Genomic DNA, 19,085 nt, shown 5'->3' with positions numbered 1-19,085 from the left:
CAAGAAAACCTGTTTTGAAATATTGCTCTTTTTTGATTGGGAACAATTTGGCTTCCCACTTCCAATATCTCTTGTTTGTCTGTGTGCAAAATCCAGGACGGTAGCAACCAAATTTCTGTTATGACCCAGTGAAAAAGAGGTCTAGGATTCCCTTTCAGCCTTCACCTGGTCTTACCGTAACAGTGTTTAATTTTAAACACACCGTGTTTTTAGCTCCCCCTTGCTGAATCCTTGTTCACCCCTTTCCAGTTATACGACAAAGAAACCAGCACAAACTAGTTTTATTAGGTTTAAAGAAGGAAAATTGAAATTTATTAATCTTAAACTCTAATTCGGTTGATGCCCTCGGATACACGATGCACCCACGTTAGCATGCATACGCGATACACACATGCAAACAGAGACAGAAAAGAGCAGAAGAATATAAAGTGGAAAAGTTTGATGCAATATCTGAAGAGTTTTTGTTACGATTCTTCGAGCTTACTGTACAGTCCTTGATTGTAGGTAGATCGTGCTTTTCGTTGGGGCCCAGTATTCTTCTTAAACATTGTTCGCTGTAGGAGACTTTCCTCTCTTGGGGTTCATGTGTTTTCAATGGATTCAGAGGATTGTGAGAAAGAGGTGGGAGCAGACAGGAGAGATCTTCTCAATCCAGGAGGAAATACTCTGTCTGAGTTCAAACTGTTTGTACAATTCAGAAAAACCCAGGTTGCCAAGCAGGTTAGTCATGTGATTAACTGGTCTGACCACATCTTGGATTGTATGACCTTCGCAGTCTCTGGAATGCTCCTCTTACACACAATACCTGGTGATTAAGGCCCATTGTCGGTTGAATGTGTCCTTTGTCCTTCCAAGCACTGTCTGTTAATATGCAAATGCCTTTTCCAGCCACGGCTGATCTGTTTAACAAGTACTTTCTTTGCTCCAGTAACAGTTTAAAATCAATGTTCATGACAAAATTAATGTGCCTCATTCTTGGCAGGTGGGGGCCTAGTATGACCGTGTCCTCAATGTGATGATGTGGCTTAGTCTCCACAAGGTCTGTGTGGTAGTTGTAATATTGTTGCTATGTCGTGTTGCTTTGTTTGCTGTACACGAAGATACCAAACAATTGGTATGAGCAAAAGATAGGTTTGTTTTATTTGAAAACTTGGACTGTTACAGATATACTAGAAATTTGTTAGAGAGAGCTCACGAGGCACATCTAGACTTGGGGATCCACACCTCACAAATGGTATGGTCACATGCTACATGAGAGCAATTCCCTTTGTGATAATCACGCCGACTCTCTGTACATGTTCTTAACGCAACATAACTCAACATCCCCTTTTTTCCAAAGATAAACACTCTACACAGTAATAACATACAATAGGGTTGTTGTAAAAATTATTTACATAAAAATATGAATTTCCACCTATCAAGATTTTAACAGTCTCTATAACATAGAGGTAGTTTGCTAATCCTTCCAGATCTCATGAAGGTGAAACCCATTTGAAATCTGGACTCATCTTCTCTTTGTCCTCTGCCTGTAGACACATTAGCTTCCTGTGTACAATCATAGTGCTGGTTGTCTTCACATTTATCTGTCGTGATCCGATTCTCTGTGTTACAATCAGGTGAGAAAGGTGTCTAGGTATCTTTTACTGTCTTCACCTGGTAACAGGGTTTACTTTTAAACACACCGTGTTTTGAGCTCCCCTTTTGGTGAATCCTTGTTCACCACTTTCCAATTATAAGGCAAAGAAATTAGCATAAACAGGCTTTCTTAGGTTTAAAGAAGTGAAATTTATTAAACTTACTTAAACTCTAATTCGGTTAACGTCTACGGATATATGACGCGCCCACGCTAGCATGCACATGCAATATACACATCCAAATAGGGACAGAAAAGAGAAGAAAAATAAAGTAGAGAGGTTTAAGGCAGTCTCTGAATGGGGTTTCTTGTTACTATTTCTATGTTTCCAGCTCACCGTAGAGTCTTTGATTGAAGACAGCTCTTACTTTTCGTTGGGGCCCAGTATTCTTCTTATACCTTGATCACGTAGGAGACTTTTCTCTCTTTGAGTTCAAGAGTCTTCAATGAGTCTTCTGTTCCGTGAGAAAGAGATGGGAGCAGACAGGAGAGAGGCGTTCTCAGTCCTGGAGCAAATAGCTTTCTGATTTCAAATTCCTTGTTGGAAGTTCAGATTCAAAAAACTCCAACAGTCAGTTAGTCATGTGACCCAAACCAGTCCGACCACGTCTTTTGTGCATTTGGCCAACTTAGCAGCTAACCTGGAATGCTAGCCTTTCCACCTTCAACGTCTGGTAATCAAAAGTCCATTGTGGATTAAATTGGAGCATGGAATAGCCCCTTTGTCCTTTGAAGTACTGTCTGTTGATATGCTAATGTCTCTCTCCAGCCAAAGTCTCCAATTGCTTTTAAAGCAAGTTCTTTCTTCAACAACAACAGTAAAAAATCAATGTTCATGTAGCAAAATTAATTTTCCTCATTCTTGGAGGACTTGCCTGACACCTTCACACCCAGGGGAATGAAATTCAATTTGAAAAAAATAACTGCACATTTTGTGACAGGGTTTGAGAGAAATATAAGATACAGAAAGAAAAACCATGCATTTATCTCATTCATTCACCAATCTTAAAGTTTATTAAAAATGGTCTTTACGGAGTGCCAGGGCTGCTTTAATTTCCCCGTTTCTTCCTCAGGAGAGTTAGTAGTGGGCGGTTCAATCCTGAACTCTCTCAGTCATGCAAATACTTTTGACTTCAGGGGATGGGTGGTTCCCTTTTCCTCTGACTGTGGGGGAAGATACGTTGTTACTCTCCCCTTTGTTCTCTGGGACACTCCTACCTGCAGGTATTTGTGAAGACTTGACTGCACTCTCCTGTGACATTTTAACTAGGTGAGGCATCACCCACACTGTTTCTCTGCCCCCTAGAAGCACTCTGCAGGTTCCTGTAAATGCTGTTAGCAACTCTGGTGAAGTGCTTCTAGAGTCTGCATTTACATAGGAGGATGTGGGGTCTAACTTTTCACATTTTGCGAGGTTGGTTGACCGGACAGTAGGAGTTTTCATCTGGGATTGCTCCCGGACTTCCTTTAACCTGCCCTCTTGGTCACTTTTTCCCCTTCCTTATCTAACCTTTTGTCAGCCTTGTGCCTGCCTGTCCCTTTTTGTTCTCGGTGAGGGTCCCTTACAGTTCACCAGCCCTCTGCTGGAGGGTCCTCCTAAAACCGGTACAAGACTTAGGGGTGCAGCTTTCACTGTAGGTTGGTATTTCCCCTCAACCTGGCACATGTGGCAACTCCTGCAGTACTCCACCACATCTTTGTGGACTTTTGGCCAGTCAAACTGCTGTCTTATGTGGGCTTTAATCTTTCGCATACCGGCATATACAGCCACTGTAGTCTCGTGGGCCCTTCTTACTATTTCTCCCGGTACCTCTGTGGCACCACTAACTGGTGAACTACTGTCCACTCCTTGCCCTCAGGTCTCTGAGGAGAACTCCAATTCCTCATCAGTCAGGGAATCCCTCTGCTTCACTTTAAGATTGGGCAACCTATGCTAACTCTCGCAATACTGGGTTGGCTCGCTGAGCCTCAGCTAGGGAAAATCCATGTAATTCATTCCCTGCATCTCCTAACTTTCCAAAGAAAGTCTCAGACAGGCAGACCTCATGGTCATTTGCCTGCAGTGCAAATGCAGTGTCCTCTGGAGGAGGATCATGGCCTGATCCACTACACATTCAAGTACACTGCAGGGGACCGTCTCCTGCCACTGCCCTGTCTCTCTGACCTCCTGCGGTCTTTCTTTCATTAGTGGGGGGTCTACCACCTTCACCCCTGCCAGGTCATTACCTAGGAGCAGGTCAACCCCGTCCAAAGACAAAATAGGGGCAATCCCTACAGACTCGGTCCCGAAATAAGGTCGCACGCCAGGTGTACCCAGTGTACAGGTACAGGCATACACTGCCCTCCAATACCATTCACTACCATTTTGGTGTTCACTGCACTCTCCGGGGGAAAGGTCAGGTCTTTTCCCAGTAAAAAGAGATCTAGTCACCCCTGTGTCCCTAAGAATTACTATGGGTTTGCTTGCCCCACTCGAGGGGTATGGGGTTACTTTCCTTTCAGACACAAAACCCGGATAACCTTCAGGAATCCTATTAGCATTTCCTGCACTGGCCGTAGTAACCTTCCTGGGTTGCACTCTTACTGCAGTAAAGCCACAGCTTGTTCTGTGTTTTCCATCAGGGTCCCGTCTTCACTGAGCGGGTGTGCCCTGATTAACTCTACCGGTTTTCCCTTTAGTTTTCAGTAGTCAGCTTTTAAATGCTCTGCCTTATTACAATGGAATCACACAGGTCTCTGGGTCTCACTCCGACTTATAGCACCTTCCTTTTTGGCAGGACGAGGGCCTCCTGTGTCTCCTGCTTTTCTTTCTCTCCCAGGACTGCTTGGGCTCCTATCACCTTCCAACCCTTTGTCCATTTCGGGTTTGTGGGGGTGATTAGGAAAGGTTCTCCCCTGGGAAACCGACTTATAAATTCAAGCAAACTCATCGGCCAGAATGGCCGCTTGCTGGGCTCTCTGGACCCGCCGCTCCTCTACATGGGTCTTTATTGAGAATGGGAGAGAGTTTTTAAATTCCCCTAACAGAATTACTTCTCTGAGATTCTCATTGCTGAGCTGCACTTTATTTTTAAAGCCCTCAGCCACTGGTCAAAAGCCAGATGCTTACTTCTTTCAAACTCCAGATAAGTTGGATTGGCTTGCTTCTTGAGGGTTCTGAACTTTGGCAATAGGCTTCGGGTACTAATTCATATGCCCGAGGATAGCATTTTTGATCAGTTCATAATTTGATGAACTCTCATCTGGCAACAAGGAATAAACCTCATGGGCTTTTCCAGTTATCTTGCTTTGTATTAAAAGAGACCAGGTTTCAGCTGGCCATTTTAGCTGCTTTGCCAGTTTCTCAAAAAGACATGAAAAACGCTTCCACATCTTTGTCATTGAATTTTGGAATTAATTGAGCGAGTTTTAACAATGTTGTACCCAGCCCTGAATTCTGCTCCTCCATATTGGCCATGCTTTCACTGGGGTTACTCTGTTGCCCCCGAGTTAACTTAAGCCGCTTCAACTCTCTTTCTTCGCATTCTTTCTGGAATATTCTTTCTCTCTCTCTCCCTTGTTCCTTCTCCTGTCTTTCTTTCTCTCTCTCCTGCCTTTCATTTTCTTCACGTTTCTTTTGGAAGGCTCTCTCTTTGTCCCTCTCTCTTTCCTCAAATTCAAGATTCCTTTGTTCCAATTGTATCTTTGTTAACAATATCCTGTCGAATTCTGTTTCTAATACTGCTTCTGCTTCTTCAGATTCAAGGGAAAAATGGTTGGCCACTAGCCTTAGGAGCTCAGACTTCCTAGCCTTGCCACATACAGTGATCCCACACTGCTCAGCCATTTTTCTCAACTCCTCCATCGATAGTGCTTTTAACTTATCCCAACTTACTTCACCCTGGCTTGCAGAGCTAATAGCTTCAGTTGCAGACATGTTAGTTTTCAATCACACACAACCACAAGAAAACCTGTATTGAAATTTGCTCTTTTTTATTATTTGACTGGGAACAATTTGGCTTCCCATTTCCAATTGCTCTTGTTCATCTGTGGGTAAAATCCCAGACGCTAGCACCCAGATTTCTGTTTCCACCAGGTGAGAAAGGTCTTTTACTGTCTTCATCTGAACTTATTGTAACAGGGTTTAATTTTAAACACACCGTGTTTTGAGCTCCCCTTTTGGTGAATCCTTGTTCACCACTTTCCAATTATAAGGCAAGGAAATGAGCATAAACAGGCTTTCTTAGGTTTAAAGAAGAAAAGTGAAATTTATTAAACTTACTTAAACTCTAATTTGGTTAAAGCCTACGGATATATGACGTGCCCACACTAGCATGCACACGCAATACACAAATCCAAATAGAGACAGAAAAGAACAGAAAAAAAATAAAGTAGAGAGGTTTAAGGCAGTCTCTCAAGGGGGTTTCTAGTTACTGTTTCTGTGTTTTCAGCTCGCCATAGAGTCTTTAATTGTAGACAGCCCTTACTTTTCGTTGGGGCCCAGTATTCTTCTTGTACCTTGTTCACATCGGAGACTTTTCTCTCTTTGAGTTCACATGTCTTCAGTAGGTCTTTCATTCCGTGGGAAAGAGATGGGAGCAGACAGGAGAGAGGTGTTCTCAGTCCAGGATCAAATAGCTTTCTGATTTCAAATTCTTCGTTGGAAGTTCAAATTCAAAAAACTCCAACAGTAAGTCATGTGAACCAATCCAGTCCGACCACGTCTGTTTGTGTATTCGGCCATCTTAGCAGCTAGCCTGCCTTTCCACCTTCAACATCTGGTAATCAAAAGTCCATTGTGGATTAAATTGGAGCACGGAATAGCCCCTTTGTCCTTTGAAGTACTGTCTTTCTCTCCAGCCAGAGTTACAATTGTTTTTTAAAGCAAGTTCTTTCTTCACATCAGTGTCATGTACAGAAGGAGCCATGATCAAATAAACAATGAAATGGAGGAATTATGAAGTTAAAAAGTCAACTGTTAAAACTAAATCATAAGAACTTGGACACATGAACCACAGTCAAAATGGAGCGGCTATGTGACCCCTCCTGCACCAGAAATTCACAAACTCATCTGTAAAGATGAAGCTCATTAACCCCATCTGAAATAGCACTGGGGAGAAATTGAAAGGAGCTATTGCATATTAATGACTCTGATAGACATGAACAAACTAACAGAATGCTGGGGACAGTCCAACTTATAGCCAAACCAAGATGAATAAGGTGCTAAGCAGCAACATCATAACAGAATGATTCCCATTCAAATATCAAACGATGGCTATGTTTATCATCGTGGCCCATTGTGTGGTCACAACAGGGAAGTGGGCCATGTGTCTCCTAACAGGAACTCCAATGTGATAAATTTTGACCTTAAAAAGGTAGCTCTCTGGAGAGAGAGTGGGGAGATCAAGCCAACATCACAGAAAGCATGTGAGATGAATCCAGCAGGCAAGAGAAGAAACCTGCTGACCAAGAACAGCCACCACAGCAGAGACTTCACAAAGTGACTTTGAGACTAACCATCTGTGAAGGTAACAAACTACACACCACCAGATTTGGGCTGTATTACAACCACGACAGCTCTATTCTATCTCTGCAAGTTCAAGACTGCAAATAATCTGGTCTGCAACTTAAAAAAAAAGATCTTTTCCTCCCAAGAAGATGCAATAATCTTCTGTAAACCACAAACACTTACCTCACTTGGGACTTAAATTACCTCTTTCCCTTTTCTCTCTCTCTATCTTTTCTTGTGTAAGCATGTGTAGGTGAATGTATATGTGAATGAAGTTGTGATCATTTCAGGATTTGTTTAAAAATAGCTTTTTTTTAACCTCTGTGAAAACATGTCATGTGTTTATTTGACCCTAAAGGCATTCAGGGACTAAAGCATCATTTTAACAAAACACAATTGCGGTCAGTTGGGAGGTGAACAACAGGAACCACCCACACCCCTTAACACCTTCGTAACCTCTGCGGGAGACCAGGTTCCTTCAGTTGGATGTATCACCAGAACCTTTCGTCCCATGCGTAGTCTAGGTAGCTCTGCGTCTGCATTTCTGTCATATATAGCCTTCGTTCTCTCCTGTTTTACAAGAAACTTCTCTTGCTCTTCTAAAAACTTGGACAAATGATGGCTAGGCACTGTGGTTCTCACTTGCCTCCCAAACATTATTTCTGCTGGGGATGGTAAACTCATGTCCAAAAGTGTTGCTCTCAGGTGAATGGCATGACCTCTGGAACCCCCTAAGATGCGGAATCTGTCCTGGTACATGTCTGCAAAACACGGACTCACCCAGTTCTGTTGAAAGGTCACAGACCTGAAACGTTAACTGTGTTTCTCTCTCCACAGATGCTGCCAGACCTGCTGAGCATTTCCAGCACTTTCTGCTTTTGTTTTGGACTGACCCTATATGTTTGTTCCTGGCACCTCTGTCATCATTGATGCATTGGAGATCCCGTGAATGGTTACAATGTTCAGTTCCCTACACGATGGTAACCCTGCTACCACTGATCCACTCGTGTCCACTAGGGAGAAAATCTGCGGTGACCACATAGATCTACCGTAACTACACCTTAATGTCTTTGTGCCAATGCAATGGATGGGTGATCCGTTGTACGTCAATAATCTGGCTATTGTAGGTTGCACCATCGACTCCCAATGGTCAAGGTACATGTCTTTTAAAATTCGAACTGGCAATATACTTGCACTTGCCCCAGTGTCAATCTTGGCAGTTAGCTTGTGTTTGTCACTTTTCTTCGCCATATTATGCTAATTGTAGCAAATGCTTTGGATTGCGTAATGGTACCAACATGTTGTGTCACACTCAAGATGTGGAAGGCTTGCTCATTTTCAATTGGAGGATTTTCCCTGTTTGGAACTTCACCTTGGTCTGTCTTACTACTGACATCATGCATAAATTACACCTCTGCTGCATTCTGGTGCATTCCTTGTCGCTGCCAGTATGCTGTACATACTTCTTGCTGGGTCATCTGGTCATGCTCTCTGAACCCAGTTTTCTGCACTGGTGCACCCAATGTCCTCTTAGATCGCATACCTTGCAAAGGTCTCAGACTGCAGGACAGCTTCGCAGTGGGTGCAGGAGATGGCACTTCCCACATGATTTGTTTGGTTTATGAACCTTCACACGAAACTGATTCTCCAGTGTGTTCCAAGGTTTGGCAGGATCCTTCTGATCCTACACAGATAGCTCAGATGTGTTGCCTCTGTGGAGTCCCTCTTGCCACAGCAATCTTAATTTTAACTACTTACTTTTCAGGATCTGTGACGACTACATGTAAAAAGCATAACTCCATTGTCTGTCAGAAAAGCTTGAATTCTGACATGATGTCAGCTGCCTTCCAGTCTACGCTTGGAATCTTGGTAGTCATGCTTTTAATGATAGAGTCATAGAGAGATACAGCACTGAAACAGGCCCTTCGGCGCACTGAGTCTGTGCTGACCAACAACGACCCATTTATACTAATCCTACATTAATCCCATATTTCCTACCACATCCCCACCATTCTCCTACCTATACTAGGGGCAATTTACAATGGCCAATTTACCTATCAACCTGCAAGTCTTTGGCTATGGGAGGAAACCGGAGGACCGGCGGAAACCCACCCAGTCACAGGGAGAACTTGCAAACTCTGCACAGGCAGCACCCAGAACCAAATGCGGGTCGCTGGAGCTGTGAGGCTGCGGTGCTAACCACTGCGCCGCCCCTTTCCTTTTTTATGTATATAAATGTAGCTTTTACAGACTCTTATTTTTAGAAGTTGACCTATGTTGCCCTTTTAAAAAAGAAATGCGAGCGTCTGCAAAGACAAGCTGTTTGTTTACACAGCTGTGGCTTCTGCTGGCACAGTGAGGACCAGTCAGTTTTTTTCAAAGTATTTTTTAAAGTTTTTTTTACTTGGGAGTATGCAGACGAACAGCTAGTTTTCAACGTCATTGTGGACCTCCCACTGGCATTGTTTGTTGTTTCCCGTGCTTCTGGATTTAAGCCCCGCTAGTTAATCCGATTTTGGTGATGTTGGTTTAGCAAAGAATATTGGCCATGAGGCTTTTACATACAGTTGAACAGATAGAAAGACACCTCAGTTTAATGTTTCATCTGGAAAATAACACCTTTAACAATGACACTTAAGTATCAGTCTAGATTATGTGCTCTCAAGTCCTAAAATAGGGCTTCAACCCACAACCTATCATCTCAAGAGTGCTGCCATCTGAACCAAGTTGATATTTCAATAAAGAAATGCAAGTTGGAAAATGGATTGAGGTGTGTGGAGAGGTCTCTTAATAAAGGTTCTGGCAAATAATGGGTGGGCCAAATGCACCAAAAGTCATTGCACCTTAATTTGCTAGCCCCCTCCATCCTCATCTCATTTTACAACAGACCCGAACCTGCAAAAGAATACCCACCCTCACCTCTTTGTACAGTGCAATTTAAATGTCAATGTCAACTGATAATAATCTAAAAATGTATTGACAGGTGGGAGAAAAAACAAAAATGGAGGATTATCCAGCAAAACTAGGTAAAGAATGAACAAACTCACCTGCATTCATGTAGCACTTTTGCAAGTTTAGGATCATGGCATTGACATTCAGTGGTGCTAGTCACTCCTGTATGCTGTCTTGCCATCTTACATTTAGGAGTGTGCCTGTGCTACCCAATATCTAATCACACAACGTTGTTACCCAGTGTATAAAAATTCTACACCCTTGTAATTGCCTTGGGGCCTTGGGGCGGCACAGTGGTGCAGTGGTTAGCACTGCAGCCTCACAGCTCCAGGGACCCGGGTTCAATTCCGGGTACTGCCTGTGTGGAGTTTGCAAGTTCTCCCTGTGTCTGCGTGGGTTTCCTCCGGGTGCTCCGGTTTCCTCCCACATGCCAAAGACTTGCAGGTTGATAGGTAAATTGGCCATTAGCAATTGCCCCTAGTATAGGTAGGTGGTAGGGAAATATAGGGACAGGTGGTAGGAATATGAAATTAGTGTAGGATTAGTATAAATGGGTGGTTGATGGTCGGCACAGACTAGGTGGGCCGAAGGGCCTGTTTCAGTGCTGTATCTCTAAACTAAACTAAACTAATTAACTGAATATTTGTGCCTTTTATGTGTGCCTCAACATGTATCTCTACAATGTTTTTGGATGCGGACTGAGAAAACAATTTGTAAGACAAAGCTGCTTTAATTCACAGCAAATGAACAAATAGCACAACATTTATGGTTAGAGTAACTTAATTCAATCAGTACAACTTCTCTTTACATAATAATACAAAGTAATAAACATGCTACACTTTTCCACATCAGTAGTTCAAAATAGCAACTAGCTATCCTCCTGCATTCTAAACTTCTGAGGCTGGTAAAAACATGACCTAACAGCTTTCTGTTTAATAGTGTGCCAGTGAGTGCTTCCATTCTCATTTTTATCTCCTTCTGAACATCTCCAGAGAGGGCCTAAGCTGAGTGGCTAGTACCAGGAAACTTCCAATAAAAGGGGTGCGAGGTATTTTGCAATTACCAAGGGAAACTAATGAATTGCTTATTGTTTTCATTCAACATCAATACCTATCATATTAACATTCTAACCATCTTTTGTCTCTGTATGAATACACTTTGCTTTAAAACCTCAAATTTAACTCTTTTCCAAAACCTTTCTGTAGGAAAAGAGTCAAAAGATACCAACGTGTGAGATACACAATTCATGTTTTCAGGATGTCTCAAAATGCTTTATGGCTGGAAATTACTGTTTCTGCCTTGGTACACCTCAACTTTGACCACATCTTCTCCTTGACAGATAAGGCTGTCATTTGAGATTAGTTTCAGATGAAATTATATAATATTGCTCAGTAAACTCACTGATCCTGTAACCCATACTAATAAAGAGCAGAATAATTATACGATATGATGAACAAAACAGTACTTTGTTTTAGTATTTTGCTAATAATACATTACCAGAACACACATCGTTCATTGTTAAAAAGGCATTTTTTTTCCACCCTAGTGAGGAATACTGTCCCATTCAAATAAATCCCATCTCTCATTTGAAGTAAAATAAATCCCATACATGATGCGCAGTATTCCTGTTTCTAAAATTGGCACTACAATACCAGTGATCATACCTGTTGCTTGCTTGCTGGTACATTCAAGAGATTGAGTAGCCGCTTGAGATCTGAATATTCTCTGAAACAAAAAAATCTTGAGATACTTGAAAACATAATTAATATATTAATTAAAATTCAGCAAGTCTTTTACCTCATTGATGGCTATTGCAGCTTTCAAATATTGTACCGTTACATTTTCTATTTTACATTTAAAAATGACTGGAATTTGCATTTATATAGCGCCTTTCACTGTAGTCACTGTTGTAATGTAGAAAGTTATGTGAAGATACTTGTATATATTATGAATCACATTTGTTCAGCAGTCACTTTAATCGCATAGAGTGGCCGTAAACGAGTGCATTGTAAACAGTGTAAAAGTTGGGAAGTTGGTGAGAATAGGAATTTTGTGCTAAGTACTGAAATTTGGGTTAACATTTTGAACTTAATTTAGAACTTTAAAAACTGTAAAAGAAACTGCAATTTAGTCAACACTTAACAGAAACTGCCTGCCAAAGCTGTAAATGATTGCTTGAATATGTGCTAATTACTGTGTTGAACCAATAAAAAAAACTTTAAATAATTAAATAAATAAAGCAACGTTAAATAAGGATGACAGTGTAGGTGGTGTGCCAAAACTGCAGTCTGTGGGTGTTTGTGTAGAGTGTTGTAACCCTCAACAACCACATGTGAAACAATCGTCTGCATCTTGAGGAACTTCAACTCCAAGTTGTTGAGCTGTAGTCTAAGGTGCAGAAATTGCAGGGCATCAGGAAGTGGGAAGAGTTATCTGGACACTTTGATCAAGTAAGTATTCATATCCCTTAGCTTAGTAAGTGGTACAGGTTTAGCGAGACAGGCAGTTAAGGGGATCTCATGTGCAGAACTGAAGGAGCCTCAGCCTGTGCCCTTATCCAACAGCTACAATGTTCTGGCTGCTGGTATGAATGAAGGAGAGTTCTGCAGAGTGGATGAACAAACTGACAATGACACCATGGTACAAGAGACCATTCAAGTGAGGGGAGTGAAAAGGAAATGTGGAAGCGATAGGGGACAGTATAGTCAGAGGACAGATAGTGTTCTCTGAAATTGTGAGCAGGAGTTTCAAAGGTTATGTTGCCTGCCTGGTGCCAGAGTTAAGGATATTTCCTTGTGGCTGGAAAAGAACTGGGACTGCGAGGGGGAGGATCCAGTTGTTGTGGTCCACACAGGAACCAATGACAGATAGAATGAGAAACAAGGTTCTGTGAGGGGCTTTGAGGAGCTAGGGTTCAAATTAAAAAGACAAACCTTAAAGGTAATAATCTCTGGATTACTACCTTAGCCATCTGCAAATTGACATAGGGTCAAATAGATCAGAGATTTGATTGCATGGCTTGAAAAGTGGCATGGGAGACTGGGGTTTTGATTCATGGGGCACTGGCACCAGTACTGGGAAAAGGGGGAGCTGTTCCATTGGGACGGGCTCCACTTAAACTAGGCTGGGACCAGTGTCCTAGTGAATCAAATAACCATGGGTGTAGATAGGGCTTCAAACTAAAAAAGTGGCAGTGGGGGGAGGAAAGAATTTAGGTAAGGGGAAATTTATAAATCTAAAGAGAAAAGTCAAGGCTGTAGATCAGTGTAGTGATTTGGGTAAAGATAAGCAGAGTGTGACAGGAAGGGACAGAGAGTTTAATGGTAATAGCTCATCAGTGAATAAGGTCAAATCAGGAAAAAATGGTAAAAAAACATTAAAATTAAGGGTGCTTTATCTGAATGCACAAAGCATTCTTAACAAGACAGATGAAATAATGGTTCCAATAAAGATAATTGGATTTGATCTAATAACGATTACAGAGAAGTGGCTGCATGGTTACCAAGGTTAGGAATGAATTATTCCAGGGTACTTAACATTTCAAAAAGACAGGCAAAATGTAAAAGGAACAGGTGTAATCCTGATAATAAAGGGGGACATAAAGACAGTAGTGAGGAAGGATCTTGGTTTGGAACATCAGAAAGCAGAACCATTATGGATGGAGATAGGAAAGAACAAGGGGCAGAAAACACTGGTGGGAGTAGCGTGTGGATCCCCTAACAGTAGCTGTACTTTGGACAGAGTATTCATCAAGAAATAAGAGGAATATGTAAAAAAGGCATTGCAATAATCATGGGGGATTTTAATCTTCATGTAGACTGGACAAATCAATTTGGCAAAAGTAGTCTAAAAGGCTCATTTCATGGAATGCAATCATGACAGAACAATACATTGTGAAGTCAAACAAAGAAGAGGCTATTTTAGACCTTGTCTTGTGTACTGAGCCAAGGTCAATTAATAATCTCATAGTAAAGGAGCCTCTGGGGAAGAATGATCATAATATGATAGAATTTCACATTTCCTATCTGGCTCACTAAAGTCCTTTAGGGAAAGAAATCGGCTGCCCTTCCCTGGTCTGGCCTACGTGCAACTCCAAACCCAAAGCAATGTGGTTAACTCTTAAAAATGCCCTCTGAAATAGCCGAGCAAGCCACTCAGTTGTCAAGGACAATTAGGGATGGGCAACAAATGTCAGCAACACCACATCCCATGAATGAATAAAAAAAAAGTGACTCTTGACAATGCAGAGCATGCGCAGAGCAATCATGGACGTCATCAATGCATGTGAACATTTACCAGCTTGCCAGTATGAATGCGCAGGTGCGCGTGCATGACATCACCACGCAATGACATGACTACACAATGACGTCCTCTTCCCTCAACATCTGTCTCAATGCACCCAAACAGTACCCCACTCCCTCCCACCATCCCTGCTTTAATCGCCGCTTCACCACACTCAATCCCTGCACGCCGCTGCTTTCCCTCAGCCACTCGCTCCCCTTGCCCACTTCCCCCCAACCCCCACAGCTACTCGCTCTCACCCCAATGGCCGCTCTACCCCTCGGCCACTCACTCCAGGCTTCCCAGCTTCCCCCCTCTCAGCCATTCCCTCCAGGCCACGACCCTTCACCGCCCCCCACCCCCCCCCCCCCCCCCCACCACCACCACACCGGCTGCTTCGCCCCCTCAGCCGCTTGCTCCAGACCTCGCCACTGCTGACCCCCCCACCCCCCAACTCCCCTGGGCCGATCATTCCCTGCTCCTTGCTTCCCCCTCCACCCACCCCGTTCTCTGGCTGCTTGCTCCCCGCTTCTCCACCACCCCCTCCCCCACTTCCAGCCGCTAGCTCCAGGCCCGGGCCACTTCCCTCCTCTCGGCCACTCACTCCCACATCGCTCCACCAGCCCTCGCGGCCTGCCTCGCTTCTTCAGGCGGCGGAGGGCGATCGAACGTGGGAGCGAATGGCTGAGAGGAGGGAAGTGGAGTAGCCTACAGCTAATGGCTGGAAGGGCAGAGCGGGGAGCAAGTGAGCAGCTGGAGAGAGAGTGGGGGAGGCAGCGAGAAGCGGGGTACGATCGGCCAAAGGGGGGGGGGGGGCGGAGAGCGGTGGCAAGGTTGGGAGTGAGCAGCAGAGGCGGGGAAGGGGGAAGCATGTGGCCGGAGGCAGTGGGGAGCGGCGAGGCCGGAGCTAGTGGCTAAGGGAAGGTAGCGGGAAGCCAGCTGCAAGAAGATGGGCGCAGGAGGGAGCGGCAAAGAGAAGCGCAATGGCAGGAAGGAGCGGGGGACTGTTGGGAGTGGGGTGGAGGTGACAATGGCAGCCATTGAGGGGATTTTCAGGTTGAATCTGTTTTTTGTGATAAATTGAGCAGTGCCATCTTTAATCCTGGCAGCTGCCTGCCACAGACAGTGACATTTCAGTGGAAGAGCCTGCATTTGTGCATGTGCCAGTACTGCGCCACCTAGTGGTTGCATTGTCAGCAAACATTGCCTAAAACATTTTGAATTCCTGAGCGGTGTACATAAGGCCAAAACTAGAGTATTGAACTTAAATAAAGCCAATTACATTGGTATAAGTGGCAAGTGGCTAATGTAGATTGGGACATTAGATTTAAATGTATGACAAATGTAAGCAATGGCAAACATTTAAAGAAATAGTTCATAATTCTCATCAAAGGTACATTCCCTTGAGAAATATGAACTTCAAGGGAAAAGTGATCCATCCTTGGCTAACTAAATAGGTTAAGGGTAATATTAGACTAAAAGATGAAGCTTATAATGTTACCAAGAACAGTAGTAAGCCTGAGGATTGGGTGAGTTTAAGAACCCATCAAAGAATTTCCAAAACAATTGATAAAAAGAGGGAAAAATTAAAATGAGAGTAAACTAACAAGAAATATGAAAAAAGATTGTAAGAGCTTCTACAAGTATGAAAAAAGAAAGAGAACAACGAAAGTCACGTGGGTCCCTTACAGGCAAGAGAGGAGAAATGATAATGGGGAATGAGGAAATGGCAGTGGTGCTAAACACATATTTTGTGTCTGTCTTCACAATAGAGACACAAAAACCATACCAGAAATAGCGGAGAAACCAAGGGTCTAATGAGAGTGAGGTACTTAAAGTAATGAATATTAATTGTCATGCAGACCTCCACCTGCCAAGAATGAGGCCTATTAATTTTGTTATATGAACTGTTGCTGGAGTGAAGAAAGGACATTAAAAAAATCATAAGACACTTGGCTGGAAAAACATTTGCATACTAACAGACAGTGCTTGTAGAGACAAAGGGCTCTTCTCTGGTCCACTTAACCCAAAATGGACTGTGATCACCAGACATTGAAGGTGAGAAAGCTCACAGTCCAGGGTGACTGCTAAGCTGGCAGAATCCACAAACAGAAGTAGTCAAACCAGCTAGTCACATGACTAACCTGCTGGGCAACCTGGAGTTTTTTGAATTGTGCAACAGAGAAAGGCAGAGGCAGATGAAACTGAAGCTGGAGCAAGGAAGCCTCTCTGTCTCTCTCTCCCAAGCCACCGGACCCATGGAAGACACGTAAACCTCAAGAGAGAAAAGACTCCAACCTCGAAAGAAGTTGAAGCGTGCACTAGGCCCCAACAAATTGCAAGTCTGACCGGCAACCAAAGACTTCACAGCAAACTCAAAGGACAGTAAAATAGCAACCCATTTATTGCCTCAAACTTTTCCCCTTTATTCTTTTCTACTTTTCTATCTCGATCGCGTGTGTGTTTATCGCGTATGCATGTTAGTGTGGTCACGTCGCACATTCATAGTCGGTAACCGGATTAGAGTTTAAGATTAATAAACTTCTACCTTTCTTGTTTAAAATCTAAGAAAACATGTCTGAATTAATTTATTTGCCTTACAATTGGAAAGCGGTGAACAAGGATTCACTAAGGGGAAGCTAAAACATGGTGTTTTTCTAAAAATTAAACCTTGTTACAGTTAAACCAGGCAAAGGCTGAGAGGGATCCCCCAGACCCTAGTTGGAACATAGTACTGGAGAAATTAATGTGTCTAAAAGCCAACAAATCCCCTGGACCTGATGGCTTACATCTTAGGATTCCAGAAGAGGTGGCCGCAGAGATGGTGGCTGCAGAAATAGCAGATGCACTAGTTGTGATCTTCTAAAATTCCCTAGATTCTGGAACAGATCTAGTGGATTGGAAGGTAGCAAATGTAACACCTCTATTTGAAAAAGGAGGGGCAGGGAAAACAGGGAACAGCCCAGTTAGCCTGATATCAGTTGCCAGGAAATGCTGGAATCCATTAGTAAGGAAGTGGTAACAGGGTATTGAGAGCATCATTATATGATTAGACAGAGTCAACATGGTTTTGAGAAAGGGAAATCATGTTCGACAAATCTATTAGAGATTTTTTAAGAATGTAACTGGCAGGATAGATATAAGGGCACAAGTGGATACAGTATATTTTGGTTTTCAAAAGACATTCGATAAGCTGCCAAATAAGATTGTTGCACAAGATGAAGGCTTATTGGGTTGGAGTAATATTAGCATGGATAGAGGATTGGTTCAAGGACAGAGTAGGAATAAATGGCTTATTTTCAGGTTTTTTTTAGATTAGATTAGAGATACAGCACTGAAACAGGCCCTTCGGCCCACCGAGTCTGTGCCGAACATCAACCACCCATTTATACTAATCCTACACTAATCCCACATTCCTACCAAACATCCCCACCTGTCCCTATATTTCCCTACCACCTACCTATACTAGTGACAATTTATACTGGCCAATTTACCTATCAACCTGCAAGTCTTTTGGCTTGTGGGAGGAAACCGGAGCACCCGGAGAAAACCCACGCAGACACAGGCAGTACCCGGAATCGAACCCAGGTCCCTGGAGCTGTGAGGCTGCAGTGCTAACCACTGCGCCACTGTGCCGCAGGTTGGTAGGCTGTTACTAGTGGGATGCTGCAAGGATCAATGCTGGAATCTCAGCTGTTTTCAATCTTTATTAATGACTTAGATGAAGATACTAAGTATAATGTATCCATGTTTGCTGATGATACAAAGCTAGTTGGGAAAGTAAGCTGTGAGGAGGACGCAAGGGCTGGATTTTCATTACAGAGGTGGGAAATAGGAGCCGGGTCTGGTTTTGGGTCAGAAACCTGCCTCCGGTGGGAAACTGATTCAGATTCAGATTTTCAAATGGGTAAGCCTTTAATTGATATGGAGGCAGGTTTCCTGTCCAATTAAAGGCAGTGAGGCCAGGAATGGAGGTGAATCAGATCAAGTGTGGGTTTCATGTTTGACACCCCATGGCAGCAGAGGGGAATGAAATGTCACAGGTGAGCGGCAGGTCTGGCATTAGGGGCAGGGAAGACACTTGCTTCAATGATGCTGACCTGGATCTAATGCTGGAGCCCGTGAGGGAGAGGAGGGAGGTCCTCTTCACGAGGGTGGCAGGAACAGGCCACCTCGTTCAGCAGCAGGGGCACCTCTGTTCAGTGTTATCCCCCTCCGCCCCCTCTTCCTCCTCCTCCCTTACCTCCTGCTACTCCCCCAATTACCTGTCTTCTTCCAGGGCCTCAACGTCCTTAAGGTCCACACCTCTCTGGAGGGCTGTTATGGAGAGCACAGCAGACCACGACAATGACAGAGAATCTTGCAGGAGGGTATTAGAGGGTGACAGGTACAGGAATGGCTTCTTCAGAAGCCCAATGGCCTGCTCAATGGTTGGCCTGCTGAGAACATGGCATTGGTTGTATTGCCTCTGTCTGTAGAGGAGTCAGTAGATGTCTCTTCAAGGGATTTCCCTTGTCACCTTGGATGCATCCACACACTTTGGGGGATGAAGTAAAGATCCGAGGAAGCCCGGACTTGTGGAGGATGAAGCAGTCATGGCAGCTGCCAGGAAAACGAGCACACGCATAGAGGAAGCTCCTGTTATGGTCGCAGACCAGTTGAATGTTGAGGGAATGGAAGCCCTTCCTGTTGATGTATCTCACTGGCCGGTCACTGGATACTTTGATGGCC

At 43.6% G+C, this 19,085-nt stretch overlaps 1 protein-coding gene across 6 annotated transcripts in view; it reads right to left on the bottom strand.

Annotated features, from left to right (window-relative positions):
* nek10 (NIMA-related kinase 10) overlaps positions 1-19,085 on the bottom strand; it is a 485,577-nt gene that overhangs the window by 440,801 nt on the left and 25,691 nt on the right. For 5 of the 6 annotated variants that reach the window (XM_068059792.1, XM_068059804.1, XM_068059810.1 and 2 more), the window contains exon 3: positions 11,738-11,798. The exons of the other annotated variant lie outside the window; for it this stretch is intronic. In XM_068059792.1, coding sequence (XP_067915893.1) covers positions 11,738-11,798 — 61 coding nt within the window. The remainder of the gene's footprint in view (positions 1-11,737; positions 11,799-19,085) is intronic. 6 annotated transcript variants of the gene reach the window in all.

The sequence above is a fragment of the Heterodontus francisci genome, chromosome 2 (assembly GCF_036365525.1).
Source record: "Heterodontus francisci isolate sHetFra1 chromosome 2, sHetFra1.hap1, whole genome shotgun sequence".
In the NCBI taxonomy this organism is placed as follows: Eukaryota; Metazoa; Chordata; class Chondrichthyes; order Heterodontiformes; family Heterodontidae; genus Heterodontus; species Heterodontus francisci.
The sequence above is the reverse complement of the archived record's forward strand: the minus strand, read 5'-3'. Positions and strand labels throughout refer to the sequence as shown.